General features: G+C 32.4%; 1 protein-coding gene across 4 annotated transcripts in view; it reads right to left on the minus strand.

Moving 5' to 3' along the window:
- Positions 1-16,608, minus strand: part of PHIP (pleckstrin homology domain interacting protein) — a 187,256-nt gene that overhangs the window by 54,376 nt on the left and 116,272 nt on the right. For all 4 annotated transcript variants that reach the window (XM_001365983.4, XM_007484241.3, XM_056818518.1 and 1 more), the window contains 2 exons: positions 14,903-15,020; positions 3,403-3,543 (listed from right to left, as the gene is read on the minus strand). In XM_001365983.4, coding sequence (XP_001366020.2) covers positions 3,403-3,543; positions 14,903-15,020 — 259 coding nt within the window. The remainder of the gene's footprint in view (positions 1-3,402; positions 3,544-14,902; positions 15,021-16,608) is intronic.

Here is a 16,608-nt window from a genome sequence, read left to right on the forward strand (position 1 = left end):
TGACTAATATAACCAATGCAACAATTTTTCTACCTCTAAGTTGTTTAAACAGTATTAACTATGTAACTAGTAACACAATTTTATCTTATTGTTAATCTATTCTATTCTGACACTATATCTACCTCTAGCTAATACTATTTTGTTGCATTACTTAATTATACCTATGCTTATGCTGTCCCTATTTCTATCTAGCTTTGACAAATTTTCCCTAAGGTCCCTGAGCTATGTTTTCCCTGTTTCTACACTTATGCTAATTAACCTACATTATATAACCTTATCTCTAACCTTTCCTTACACACTGCCCTCCTGATGACTCATGTTGGTGCAAGAATAACAATGCTAAAATTATCTTAAAGGCATTACTTTCTAACAACCCACATTCTGCTATCAAATATTTATGTTTTTAATGTCACAAATTCTATTCACAGAGCCACCATACTGTTACAGGATCTAATCACTCTTGCCTAGACTTGCAATAAATAACTTTCTAATTGGTCTCCCTGTCTCAAGTCTCTCCACTCCAATCCCAATCCCACCCTCCATTCAGCTGCCAAGTGATTTTTCTAAATCTTAAGTTCTGATCACGTATCACCATCTTACTCAATAAAATTTAGTGACTCCTCTTTAACTTCCAGGATTAAATGTAGCATCTTATTATTTAAAAACTCTCATAACCTGACCCCTTTCTTCTCTTACAATCTTCTTATACTTGACTTCTTTCCATATGTTGTTACAACAGTAATAACAGTTTAACTGCTTTGCATCCGCCCTGCCCTGTTCCCCCATTTATGATCTACTGACTACATTTGCAAGCTTCCTTGACTTCCTTTGAGACCATTTAAATCTCATTTTCTGAGGGAAACATTTTCCATTTCTCTCAATAGCTACTAGTCCATTTCCTTATAAGATTTATGGTACATTTATCTTGCATGTATCTTGATTTTTTTAGTTATTTGTACATTGTCTTCCTCTTTAGCATGAGAGGTCATGGAGGGCAGTGATCATGTTTTTGCTTTTCTTTATACCCTCAGCATACTTAATGAAATGCTTGTTCCTTGACTTGCTGAAATGGAAGTGGTATTCAAGCATTTGGAGGGCTAACAAGTAAAAGAAATTATATTTGTTTTTCTTAACCTCAGGGGCACAGAACTATATGTTATAGGCAGAATTTTCAGGGAGAAGAACTTACGTATGATGTAAATACAAATTCCCTAAGAATTAGTTATTTGAAAGTGGAATTTTTTCATGAGAGAGGCAAGTTTATCTTCATTGGACATCTCTAAGCAGAAACTAAACAAATACATATTTACTGGTTAAATAATAGGGAGATTTTTAAATCTTCCAAAGGCAAAATTAGACAGTGTCAGAGGCCCATTGATACTAAGCATCTATGATTTTACTTAAAATGAAATGGAAAATTTTATGGATTTTTAAAGCTTACTTTTATAATATCTTCTTTTGGTCATGATAAAACTCAATAGGATTAATAAATTTGTGACAATGTATAATTTCAATATTTTCTTTCATTTGAATTGATTACTAATTGTTAAGGAATGAAATTTCATTTTATAAACTATCTTTATAAAAACATACCTATTTTCATTACCAATTTAGTCAACCTTACAATATAAAATCTTATTACCAAGTCATTTTTGTCTTGTCTGACTCTTTGTGACCCCATTTGTGATTTTCTTGGCAAAGGTATATTAGAGATTTGCCATTTCCTTCTTCACTCATTTTTTTAGATGAGAAAAATGAGGTTAAGTGACTTGTTCAAGGTCACAGAGTTAGGAAGTGTCAGAGGCCAGATTTGAACTCAGAAAAGTAAGTGTTCCTGACTCTAGAGCTGGCATTCTATCCAGTGCCCCATCTAGCTGTCCCAAATTAAACCTTGTGCTATACTTTAATTATAATAATGTCTTTGTGTAATCATATATAGCCCCAAATTCAGTATGTCTTGAGATGTTTTTACATCGTTTTTTGGCAGCTAACAGTGTGATCCATTTCATTTCCACTAAAATAAAGAATTGAGAGAAGCGGGCAAAGTATGGTGTTAGACAACATTGTATCAGACTCCTATGAAAAAAATCCCACATTTTGACAATGATATTTTTTTTAAAAGTATGATAAATGACTTTTCAATTTTTTGTTTTAAATATCAATCAAATTAGTAATCATTCAGCCACTTGTAATGAATTCCCTCAAACTAATTTAACATTAAGACAATCTTAAAAAGTTATAAATCTAGTTCCTATATTTATTCCAAAGAAAGATGAAAAATAACAGTATTTATCTTTAAATATATTCCTGCATACAAAAAAGGCTCAGATGAATTAAATTTTAAGTGCATTAGTTAAAATAATTCAGAATTGGGGAAAAAAAAACTCTGATTCCCACTCAAGTACACTATATAAGACAAATTATTAAGAGTGTCATCTTGATTATTGTTTTCAAATCTTATTAATTTCTTATTAAGTACATAGGCCATCAAAAAGTTTTTAAAACATACAAATATTTTAAAAAATAACATTTCATCACATGGCATAGAAATGAATAGTGTGAAATCCGAGTTAATTTCTATGTACATTTTGGTCTTGTTTTGCATTCATTAGACTTCTTTATGAAATGATAATATTCAGAATCAATGTTTTTAATTTCAGCCATTTCTTTACAGCAAAAACACTGTTTTTTTTAACAGGCAGACCTGGAGTACATGGATCCTTTTTGGCCACTGTGACTCCCTTAATCAGGCATGATGCAATATATATATAAATACATCTATTAATTAGAATTTTTATCATGCCTTCATAATTTTAAAACCATATGAAAAAATGGTGTCATAGTACCTTCTTAAAATAAAAACCCATATCACCAAATAAAGTTGTTTTCTACATATATGGTTTCCAAATGATTATTTTTCTTTCTGAACAACAAAATTATTGTGGGCACCATAATCCTGCCAACACAGTTAATTCATAAATAGAGCATTAAGGAACAAATAATTTTCAAATGCATGACCTAAAGTGTGTATGCAAATTTGATTTAAATTTCTTTTCCTTGTTGACATTTTTCTTACCTTCGTTTCAACTTATTTTATCAGAACCATCAACCAAATGACCATACTGTTGGCTATCCTAGTTTAAATAATTATCAAGAATTCTTATGTAAATACAAATATAAATCTTAAGTTACATCTTTCCTTTGTAATACTGCCTATTAATATTTTTCTTTTTAATCCAATTTCTTTTTCTTCCCTTTCAATGATAGCTACTCAAATTTTTAAAAATGCAAATCTATCTAAATTTTCTGCTTTAAGCACTAAAAACAAATCTGTATTTAACACAGGAACAATATACTTATAAAGAAGCCAACTCATATTAGTATATGGATTTAGGATCTTACATCTGAAGAACTATTGCCATTTTCTAACTCTTCTGAGGGTCTTGCAGTTTCTTCCAAGGCAGATCTTGTACGGTAGTTATGCTGATTAGTCTGTTGCTTTCTTGAATCTCCAGGGTCAAGTAAATGATCATGAGTATGATTCTTAAAAAAAAAAAAATTAAATTTATCCAAAATATTAAATTTGACAATTTTTGGATCACTAAATATTCATATATATATATATGTATACATATATATTTTAAAATATTCACATAACAGCCATGAGAAGATATTTTATTTTACATGTAGGTGATTCTAGGAAATAGGCCATTAATTTCACACATACCCCCAAAAGGAGATGGTAGGGGTCAAGGGAGGATTAGACATGGCTTGTAAGGCCCATCATTTTTTGTGATTTTGTGATATGATCACTATCTCAATGGACAATTTTATAAGTGGGGGAATTTCAAAGAAACAAGCCCTGAACAGTAATTCCAACAAAATCAGGCTTTAGTAAGGCTTAGTATTATTGGAAAATTTGAAACAGGAAAACTATGGTATTTGCTGGGTTTTCATAAGATATTTATTTGCTGGGTTTTCATTTACAATGATGGTCAAAGACTATAGTTGATTACTTTTCCATTATTTTGATTTTATTTACTTCCTTTTTATATTACGTTTAGATATGATCTTAGATACTGGTGAGGGGGAGGGTTAGATAATTTTTAAAATTAGTTTTCCAAGGTTCATCTTCCCAAATATGAACTGAAAGTACTTAAAAATTATGTAAAGATACTGTACAGATATTTGCAAGCTACAAGAAATACTAAATGAGGTCTTGATGGTTAAAAAAATAAAGGCTGTTATTCATTAACAAGTAATCCTAAAAGATTGATCCTTACAAGATAATACATTTAAGAATCTGAGAAACCCTAATGTTCATATAGTTGAAATATCTTGTTTTATAGATGAGGAAACTGAGGTCCAGAAAGAGATCATATCTGTAGAAAGTGGCATGGGGGTGAGAGTTGAACTCAGATAGTTTGGCTCTAAATGCAAAGGTCTTTTCGTTGTATTTAACTACCTGTAACTTATTCAGTTCTGCCATCTTAATATATATATATATCTGATCCACTGGATCAACTGCTCGTTCTTTTTGGCCCATGATAGAAAAAGAAAATCTAAGAGTCAGTCAAGCAAATGAAAATATTAAATTTCATTTTGAATAATTAGTTTCATCCATGAAAGCAGCTTTATGTTCTCCAAATAATGATAAGAGACTAAATTGGTATCAGGTAAGAGATAATCTTATGTAGGTCAGAAGGAAAAGAGCTGTAGCAGTCTTTGAGTCCTTGCTAGGGATTACTGACAGAGGTAGCTATGAGTCAACTTGATAACAAGGGAGATGATGTAAATTTTCCTTGATATATATCTAAGTCCTAATAGGGAATCTCTTATGAAATTGGATGCAAACCACCCAGGTTTGGTGACTTGGTATTTAAAAAAAAAATTGTCAGAAGGAATCTAAAATGTATTGACAATTGTTATGTCATATAGAACAAGAAACTGAAGACCAAAAGATATAGTAGAGAAAAAAGCAATTTGGAAAGTCAATAGATTGTGAAGAAGGTGGTTTCTGAGGATACGATTTGCACTTCAAGGTAATGCCTTAAAATAAGAGAGATGACAGATTTCTGGACAAACAGCAAATATCTGCATTTGACAATTTGCTGGGTTATCTCATAAATCTAATCAAAAGGACTTTATTTAAAAATGATGGAAGAGTAGAGCCTATTTACACTTAATCATGAATCTTCTGCATCATTTTTTGATTCATACACACAATTTTAATAAAATTTTTCATTATTCAAAACCCATAGGGACTAGCAGGAGTGGAAAAGATGAGGGAAATTAAAAAACAAAACAGAAATAAACCCTTATCTTCTGTCTTAGAATAAATACTAAATGTTGGTTGCAACAAGCAGAAGAAGCAGGAAGGGCTGGACAACTGAGGTTAAATGACTTGCCCAGGGTCATTTGAACCCAGGATCTTCTATCTGTAGGCCTGGTTCTCCATCTACTAAGACATCTGGCTGCTCCCAAAATAAGGAACTTTTAAATGAATAAGCTAGGAATATTATAAGTTCTGTCCTCCTGTCCAACTCTGAGTGCAGACTAATATTTCTGGAAGGCCTATCTAAGGCATGTAGATACACACACACACACACTAAAAAGATAGCACAGCCTGGGTTAATATGCATTATGCATTTATTTTTGTCTTTCTCACAAAGAAACTGCTGGAATGAATCCACTACAGAGACTCTAGTATTCTGGGGTCTTAATATAATCAGAACAACATAATTTACAACAAATAGAAGATCTAGTGGGACTAGAGAATTCAACTTACAGCTGAACCACTTAGTGAACATTTTTTCACAATATGTGAAAAATACCTTTCGGCATTACATGTCTTTAATGCCTCAATTAATACAGACGAAAATGAGTTACTAAACAAAATAGTCACTGTGGTTTTACTAGGAAAGAATATTGTAATGGTCTGGATTTTTAAAAAATCTTATTGGAGGGGATCTAATAAAACTGAGATTTATTCCAATAGAAACAATATCTTGTGAAAAACCAAACATAATGGTACCTTGCATTCTCTATGGCACAATTTAATCATGTGACTATCACACTAATGTCTGCTATAGAAATTTTTTTGGAAGTATACCAGCTCCCTTCTCACAAATGCATCTAGATATATATCCTCAGCATCATTCTCAGAATTATTTTGTAAAGAAAAGAGGCTGTACCCAGTAATTTTATTGGGATAAGATACCACCTTTATCAATGCAAATGAGAAATCTCTCAGCAACTTATTAATAGGAGTTAAATATTTTGCCCAGGATCACACAGTCTTCTTGGCTTTGATAGTTTTTTCTCTCTATTATACCATATTACTTTGCTATCAATATTATATGAGATGAAAAAAGCAAGAGTAAGGGTTTGTAGTTAGTGTTACTAATCTTGTTGGTCACCTTTTTCTGGTTATTAAGACTGTGTATGAACTTTTCTATACATTTGGAATGTTGCCCTCTTTTCTGTCATCAACCATCTCTAGTCTCCTCTGAATGATCATGACAATCTTATTTACATCTTCAGAATGTTTCATTTATCCACTAATAATAACTAACAGTTACACAGTGCTTACCATGTGCCAAGTGCTTTACAATTGCTATCTCATTTGATGCTCACAACAACTCTGAGAAGTAGGTGCTATAATTACCTCTATTCAATCAATGAGGAATTGAGGTCAAGAGAGGTGAATAGAGATAAGTGTCCGAGACAGTATTTAAGCTAAAGTCTTACTGATTTCAGACCTAATCCTCAATCCTGTGCCACCTAGAAGCTGTTCCTTTTTTGTGTGCAGGCAACACTATTTATAATATACCATCTTTTTTGCTTGTGTTCTACAAATGAATGTGAACTTTAAAACCAATACTATCTTAGGATTAATATAATAATAATGATAGCTTCATTCTTAGAATCTTTTGATGTCTGCATTTTTACATGTCTCACATAATTTAAATTTCTCAACATAGTGATAATCAGAGCGTATTATATTATCTTACTTTATTTCCAATCATTCAGAATTAATACTTTTTAAAATAAGTTGAGTAAAAATTCTAGAATTTTATATAGTCATTTAGCTAATCTTTATCTTATGGTTTTGATAGATACTAATTTTGACTATAACTAGTTTATGACTTTACAGTTGATTCTGAAATGATTCGGCCATCAGGAATGTTATTTCTTATACCTTTTGTATTGTTTTCTAGTGAATAATATATTTAAAATACTTTCAACTTGTTGAAGAAAATATGATACTCAAATTACAAACCTTTAGACTTTCACTTATTAACACTAAATCATACATATTAACATATTTTTACAAGTTCACTCTTATTGGGAGGGGAAAACACAGTATTGATATAGCCCAAAGAATATGGAATTAAAGGACCAAAGTCAAAAAAAGTTTTACCACTTTGTGGCCTTTTAAAAGTCCCTTTAATCAAAATACAATACAATTAGAACTTCACATTTCCAGGGTTTTTGTTATCCTCCTCAAAGTATAATGACATTAGTGTTAACTTCCAAGTACTCTGGAGAGAAGGAAACCTCAAATAGGGTCGTGAAATTCCCCTAATTTTAATTTTAAATTTTACAGATTCCTAAACAATATATCTCAAATTAGTTAGAGGAGTTTATTCTTACTCTCTTGACTCTTTAATTCTATAGAGCTCAATTTCCCATTTTTCAATAAAGTACTTTTGGGAGGGGGTTTAGGGGGATTAGAGGTAACTTAGTTTAATACTTTATAGGAGGAAAGGTAAGGAATCTTTATAGGAATAGCTCATTTTTCAGAGAAATAACCTGAATCTAAAGTTTCTCTTAAATTCAGACAACTGGTATAATAGGTAAATCTGTAGCGAGGACACTCATATGTGTAGGTATATGTAGGTCAAGTCTAGGAAGAATAGATGTAAAAATTCATGATTGAAATTTTTAGCATTTTAAGCAAAAGATTATTTATACCAATAGTGAATCTCTGTGTGTATCTCCCTATATCTTAAAAAGACCCCTCCCCCTTCTCAATGCTTTTAAAAACACCATGAAGTAGAAGGCATAAATATTCTCATCCATATTTTACAGATGAGAAAACTAAGGCTGCCTTCTCTTAAGTCATCCACCTAGTAAAAAACAAATCCAGGACTAATAAACATGTGGTCTGTCTCCAACGATCCTTTAAAGCTGAGTGTGTCAAAACAGATTCACTCTGATTCTAACTAGAATAGGCTTAAAAATAAAAATTATAGTTATGATGTAACTGAAGGTGCTTTAACTATGAAAAGTAAATGTCTAGCGTCAACCTATAGAATGAATATAGTCTGCCAACTAGCATTTGAAATAAATGGATGAAAGAGTTCACTGGGGCCCTAGAAAGAATAGAAGTCATCTCTCAGCAGCTTTGATCCTCCTCTTATAGCCAGGCAGCTGACTTCTGCATATCTTTAAAGCTCCTATAGCCAACTATGTCACAGAGCACAAATTCAGGGAAAAAAGTATATTCAAGGCAACTAAAAATGGAACTCATGATTTCCCTGGTCTCTGTATATAATGGGTCTCTGTATATATCTCTGTATATAAAAGATACATAAGGAAAGGAGCCTAGTGGGCACTTTTTCAGTAAGCTAAGTTGTAGAAAAACAGAATTGAGGAATGGAAACTAGTTTTGTGCTTTCTGGGAAGAAAAAAGTTGACAGATAAGTAATACTGATCTTCAAATTTATAAAAACTTTGAGCACAGGAGTCCTAAAAGCTCTTCAGTTCTGAATTGAAGATAATATAACAAAGTCTTACGTTTCCTGAAATGGTTAAGATGAATCAAATTCAGAGAGCTTCTGTGATCCAGAGGCTACACATATCAAATTTTGGATTGTTCTTTTAGTCTATTGCTATTCTAAAATTTTAATATTTTTAAAAATTTAGTCAATTTAGAACATTATTCCTTGGTTGCAAGAATCATATTCTATCCCTCCCTCCCCTACCCCCACCCTTCCCGTAGCCCACGAACAATTCCACTGAGTATTACATGTGTCCTTGATCAGAACCTATTTCCAGGTTGTTGGTGTTTGCATCAGGATGTTCATTTAGAGTCTACATCCCCAACCATATCCCCTCAAACCCATGTAATCAAGCTAAAAGTTTAATATTTTTCTTGACCCTCTCATATTATCTTTTAACAGGGCATGCCTTTGTTATACTTGATTCAGGATGATGTTTTCAATGTGGTCTGTGAAGCTATGGCCATGAAACCCCCAGCGTGGTTAGTAACAATTCAAGAAAGTATAGTATAAGTAGCATTAATTTGGGAGGCAAATAACCTAAGCCTTGGAATTACAAAGTGGTAACCTTGAACTATCTATTTAAAATCTTTATCATGGTTTCAAAGACTTTACAATTCTAAGACTTAATGATTCCAAAGGTATAGAAAAAGTAAAATGATATTCCAGGTCAGAAATTTGTCTTAAACCAGAAAGGACTAGTGATAGCTAACTTGTTGCTGTAATACAGTTCTCTTCTATGTTTATTTTTTTTTAAACCCTTACCTTTCAATTTGGAATCAATACTATGTATTGGTTCCAAGGCAGAAGAGAGATATGGGCTAGGCAATGGGGGTTAAGAGACTTGCCCAGGGTCACATAGCTAGGAAGTGTCTGAGACCAGATTTAAGTCACCCAGCTGCCTTGGAAATAAGACTGTTTAAAAGGATCCATGATCATGTGACATCAATGATGCATATCATAAGACTATTTAATGCTACATAATTCCTGTCCAAGTTCTCCCATAAAGTCTCTATTGTAAAATCTACAACACACTGAAAAACATGTGTGTCTTTTAATAATCTTTGGTAACTAAGACAACAAATAAGCTATTCCTGTTATTTATTGCTTTTCCTGCCTATTTGGGCCATCTCTTTTCCCAATTATACTTTTCCTAGATATCTTTCTTCAGAACACCTCTTGCATGAAGGTTACTGATTGCAACTTTTCTTTGCATATGTAAAGCAAACAAACAATACCATGGAGGAAGTAATTTAATCATAGCTATTGAATAAAAATGAGGATTTAGGGTGGGTGGAGAGTTAGGCTGTGTTCTTGCATATCTGAGGAAATCAAGTACATGGCTTTAACACAAATTTCTACAATACAAAATTAATCTCCTTTCAAAGGCTTAAATGTTTTGATGTCTTGAAAATTGTGAGATCCCCTTATTTATAAAGGGGAAGCCACAGCTGAGATTGCATTTTAAGGTATAAATATGATCTCATACAAAGACTACTATAAATTCTATGTTACAGATAACCAGTCAAAAATTTCTGGAGGCAGAGGAAATATGCTCTCAAAACTGACTAAGCCAAATCCTAAAGAGTTAGGTAACTTCCTCCGTGGAGGTATGATCCTTAAACTTAACAGACTGAATACTGGATTACTAAACTGGATGGTGAGTGACTATATACACAGAAGAATATAGTAATGAACTTATTGCCTTAATCAAAAGTAGATGTCAGACTAACCTCATTTCCTTTAAACAGAAGGAGAATGTCAGAGGGGATATAGAGCTAGCCTTGGAGACAAGAAGACTGCATTTCAAACCTATTTCTGTCACATCCTTGCTCTGTGACCCAGAGTAAATCATTTAACCTCTCAGGGCTCTAAACAACTTTCTGAAACTATAAGTTAAAGAGAAAGTGCAAATTGGCAATAGTAAGAGAATTGTCCTAATTAAAGCATTCTGGTACTAATGATACCACATAAATAATCCCTATCCCTCTATGAATTCGAGATCACGAAAAGCCTACATAGGTTGGTTTATCTAGATTTTGTTAAAGTCTCTCAATCACTTTTGTTTAGGGGGGGAAAGTGAGCTATATAATAAAGGAATTAGGTGAATTATGAACTATAAGGGTAGGATCTGAAAAATAGCCAGATCTGATGTCAAATTGGAGTTTGTAAATCTGTATTTAACCCTTTGCTGTTTAACAAATTTGTCAATAACTGGAATAAAAGCACACATCAAATTTGAAGAAGAAATAAAGTTTGAAAGAACAGTTAATATACTATATGACAGACAGGATAGGAAAGTACCATGAATGACTAAAGCATGGAGTTGAATGAAGGATTTCAAATGTAAAATGTTAAATGAGATTTTGTACTTCTGGTTTGGGTCTTAGTTATTTTTATTTAGTCCTTGGACCTCATCTACCTGTATACAAATCTGTAACCAACCACACAAATCTTTTTTTGTTATTTTTCAAGAAGAAAAGGCCTTTCTTTGGTGAGGTACACATTTTTTTCAGCAGAAACAGATATGATTTAATGTTTTAGAAATAGGAAGACTAAAGAAGTGCTTCAGATTGATGACATAATAAAGCTAAAAAAAATCCAGTGTCAGATGATTAGAATCCTCAAGAGTCTACTACATCTCCCTAATATCCCTCTGAACTTTAGAGATCATCTATAAGAAAATTAGAGGTTGAGGAGTCTCATACATGAACTGCAGTCATGCCCAGGCAGTTGTATCTCTAGCAGAAAGTAGATTAGACTACTGCCAGTAACTCTGTGCCATGCCCCTTTGGAAGAGAAGCAACATGGGCAATATTCATATAAGGCTAATAACTGCAGTAGCACAAAGTAGGGGGCAGAGGTGTCTCACAATCTCGCATAAGCATACGGCACCTCTAGGAAGAGGTACAGTTGCTTTAGCAGAACAAAGCACTGCAGACAAGGGAAAGAGAAAAAACTGAGGGTGAAAGGGCAAGTAAGACCCAAGTATGGTATAGTGCAAATGAAACTGTAATTCACAACTAAAGAAGAGTTTGATTTTTGGCTTTGTTACTGAATAGTTGTATGAACTTAGATGTCATATCATTTCTCTAAGCCTGTTTCATTACTTGTAAAATGAGTGAACTGGGCTGATTATGTCCAATGTCACTTCTTGCTCTAATGTTTTGTGAAATACTGGGAAGAGGCAAGTGAGCATACTCCCTAAGGTAGGCTAATAAAAATGAAGAAAATGAAGGCTATTTTAAGAATAAAGACTTCTTTTTGGGAATTGTTTATAGGCTTGGAGTAACATGAAATTTAACTGTCACAGGTAGACACATAAAGGAATTCTTTTATTTTCTGCAGAAGAAAAACACGTTCTCTACATAAAGAAAAGAGAACAAAAGAGAGATATTCTTCATCACTGATAGAAGAAACTGGCCTAGGACATTGAGAAGACCAAACAGGGTTAATAGATATTTATATCCACACCAATGAAACATTACTCAGAATTTCTGTTAAAAGGGTAACAAGTGCCTTGGGCTTAAGTGAATGTTTCCTGTAGGACTTTGCCATCTCCCTCTCAGTATATAAACGACACTTTCATATGACAGACTTTTAGAAGTTTCTGAATGAAACAAGGGTAGGAAGACTAAAGAGATGAAAAAGATCTAGAAAATTACCAAGAGTCCCTAAGCCTTTAAGTATGCTAGAATTCCATCATATTTAAGTAAAGAAAATTATAGGGAAATCTAGTAATATTTTTTTTAATTCTTCCAGAGTCATGAAATAAAAATAGTAGCAGTCAAAAATGAAGATCCAACCACATTTTAAATAGAAAACTAGAAATAATTTTCTTGTGAATTTGTTAATTCTTGAATATTGTATTAATAAAAAGTGGTTTGGATGTTACAAAAGAACAGATAATACAAAATTAATAACTGTTTTATGTTCATGATCATTAAAAAGCACCACACAATTTCTAAAACATTGTCCAGTCAAATTTCTTCATTCTATAGTCAATGTTGGACATGATTCATTATCTCATCCACAAAATTCATTCCAGAAATATGGAATAAGGTACTAACTCAATGTTGGCCTTGCAAGTGTCTTCAGTCTATATAAAGAGGAATGCTTCATTCATTTAATTTGTCCTGCCACACATTGTTAGGCCAGCCTTAAGGTCTTATATTCTCTTTTCTTCTGGAAACTATGTGACTTTAAAATCACTGGAAAAAACATGGCTGTTTTTCCCTACTCATTTTTAAATAATAAAGGACACCTTGGTGTTTATGTTAAACAGTCATATAAATATTTTTAAAAGTTGAGTAAGCAGGTATATAAATTGGTAATTAACTGATGGCTTCTTAATGGTCTTTTCTAAGTAGCAATAAAATTCCCAATAATTTCCTCATTCTTTTGATATTCTTCCCTGATATTTTTCACAAAACAATCCTTTGATGCTTTCAAGACTGTAGTTACTTTTCAGCATGCAGTCTTTCCGTATGTGCCTGGTATAGCCATTTCCCCTGATGTCTTCTAAACTGTCGTCTTAACGTCTTAATGTTATCATTAGAAGCAGCAGACAAGTGGACTGAAAACTATGCTTGAAATTTGAGTTCAAAGTCTAATCTCTGACAAATACTCTATGACCCTGAGCAAGTGACTTAACCTGTTTTAGGCAACTCTCCCAATTATAAATTGCAGAGAAGCTGCCAACCAATATTGGTAGAAAAGATTTGGTCACATGGAAGTTCTTTCTAATTAAAAAAAAAAAAAAAACACAACATAGATCCAGTCCCTACTTCCTATCCTACATAGAACACTTGAAATTGATTAAGGTATTTCCTTGTGAGTGGTGATAAAAATATAGTTGTAAAAATGCCAATAAATCACCAAGCTGTTCGTTAAAAAAACAAACATAAAAATAAAAATAAACACAAACCTTCCAATGAAACCCAATGGAATTTTAAAACATAACTATTAATAAAGACTTTCCAGAAGTCAACAGAGAGACACAAGGTCAGAATAAACAAGTTACAAATTGATCATTCAGAAAGCAGATTACTGAAAAAGGAAATGACATAAATTGAATATTCCACTGGTACTCATGAAATAGAAATAAATCTAAAGGAAGGCCTGCAGCATATTACATAAACCCTGTCAAAAGTCTATGAGAGAACACAAAAATCATACATAATGTCTTGGTATGGACAATCTGTTCTGTATCCATGGAGAAAATACCCACATTAATGTAGTCAAATACTTGAAATACATAATGTGATTTGCAATAGATATCTTCTTATATGAGTTTTATTTAAGTTAATTTAAACATTTTTATTAATGACACAAGGTAATAGTAGTTAGCCAGGCCTGGGTTGAGGGAATGAGGGAAGTCAATATGAGATCAAAGTTTTGTTATAATGAATAAACACAACCATAAAATCACAGTCTTAAAAGCTGATCGGCCTTTAAAGGCCACATGATTCAAAACTCATTTTAGAATGAAACTGAGATCCAAAGAGACTAAGTTACTTTTTTAGAGGGGATAAAGGATAAAGGTTTATGATTTCATAGGAGTTGAAAAATCCCTTTACCAATATTAATACAAGTCTTCTGAAATTTTAAGTCTCATAAAATTACCAGAGGGCATTGAAAGTTAAGTCATTACATAATATTAACCTCAGTAAGTAAAAAATAAATTTTAAATATTCATATTAACTACTGTAATAAACATCCACCTCAATGCTACATGGTGGCACAGAGTTGATAGGACTTTCTCTAATGCTTTAATAGCAGATAACAGCTTTGGAATGTTTTAGTAGGATGGAAAAGTTTAGAATATAGTATTGTCATTTCGAATACAGCTCAGTTGACAGATTCTATAGTTCTTTCTCCCATTAAAGAACCAGACAAATTACATTTAGAAAAGCTAATGACCAGAAGGCTGACCACCAAGGGAAAAATTGTCTTTGTGTACAATTCTGAAAGACAGTACACTAAGGAATGGAGGAGTTGCAACTTATTTTGTGTTAGAAGAAAATTAGAGCTTTTCTGAAGTATAGAAGAGTTAATCTTTAACTAGCACAGTGTATTAGGTTCAAATACTATAGAGATGAATAATTTTGATTTACCTTTGAGAGAGTGGGTATTTTATTCTCCCTTGGAATTGTAAAGTGTTTTCTTTTCTCTTCTGACCTGTAAATTTTTATTTCTTCTTCTCCCTTTGCAGTTCTCCATTCTTCTTGCCTACTAAAAGTGAAGTAAGCCACATGCATGTTAGGAGAGTGTTCAATAAATGACTTCAGAACAAAAATTAATTTGGGGGAAAATGCATAAGGAGATCCTCATTCTTTTATTTCTGCATTGCTGTAAATCTCTCTATAAGAAAGAAAACAATTAAGAATACATATTAACAAAATGTTACTAATGGAATGTTATTAATGCAGTGTCTCTAAATTTGAAATTTATGTAAAATACATTTTTGCATTCCAATTCCAAAGCCATTTGCTCATTCAAACATTTATGAAGTAGCTACTATAAGCAAAGTAACTTGTTACAGTTAGAAAAGTATATACAGCTATCTTATTATTTAACTACCTTTTATTCATTCTGCAAGTGTTTTTATATGAACATGCCATCCTCTTTGATACAAAATAAGTAATTTGAGTAGGAACTGTTTCTTTCTTTTTTTTGAAACTGTATCTCCAACAGTTTAGCAAACTACCTGGTACAAAATGTGTAGTGATTGATGAAAAGATTTAACACTGCTCTTCTTTTAAAAAACTTACAATTTTGTTGGTGGAATGAAAAATATTCAAAATAATCTGATAAAACATAAAAATGGTAATTTTAAAAGAGATGTTCACACAAAGTGATATGAGAACTATGAGGACGAAAGGATTGGAGGGAAGGAATGTTAGTTAAAATTCATAGAGAAAGTGGAATTTGAGTTAAGAATGTCAAAGAGAACTGAGAGAAATGATAGAATGGAAAATTTCTGAGTTTAGCTGGGAAAATGATAGAATGGAAAATTTCTGAGTTCAGCTGGGAAAATGGTATATGCAAAGAGATGTTGTATTAAATGAGGCTGTACAAGAAAACTGAAGCCCGGCTTTTGGTTTAAGGATAGTTTGTATTTTATTATTATTTAGTAGGCAGTGTGAAGCCATTAAAAGTTTTCTTAATAATGGAGTGATGAGATCATAGCAATGTAGTAGAAAGATTACTCAGTGACATGAAGGAAGGGATTAGGAAACAAAGGCTGGAGGGAGGAAAACTAGTTAGAAAGCTTTTATAATAGTCCAGAACAACAACAAAAAAAAGATAAGGGCCATTGTATAACTATCACTACGGTCTTTATATAAGAAGAAAGGGGAAGGAAATGGTGTGTCATACTGTGGAATTGCAAACATCAGAATTTCAAAACTGACTAGAAATATAGGGAGAAAGAAGAGCTAAAAAGAGACTAGAAAGATGGTGGTACCACTAACATAAATAAAGAAGTTGGTGGAAAGAAGATTTTTAAGGAGAATTGGAATTGTTTATTCTACATATGTTGAATTTGAGATAATAATGAGACATTCAAGTGAAGATGCCAAACAAGAAATGAAAAACATAGCCCCCTTACTCTGGAAAAAGATTCAGGGAATCTGTAGAAAAATGATAATTGAAGCTAAATTTAGATACAGTGAGAAAACAAAGAGAACCTAGGACAGAACATAGATATTTACCTGAGATTAAGGAGACAGGACAAAAGTGAAGAGCAAAGAAAACAAAAAGGATGAAGAATAGTCCAAGAGGCAGAACTCTGAGAAGATGGTATGATAAAATTAAGTAA

The sequence above is a fragment of the Monodelphis domestica genome, chromosome 2, assembly GCF_027887165.1.
Source record: "Monodelphis domestica isolate mMonDom1 chromosome 2, mMonDom1.pri, whole genome shotgun sequence".
Taxonomy (NCBI): Eukaryota; Metazoa; Chordata; class Mammalia; order Didelphimorphia; family Didelphidae; genus Monodelphis; species Monodelphis domestica.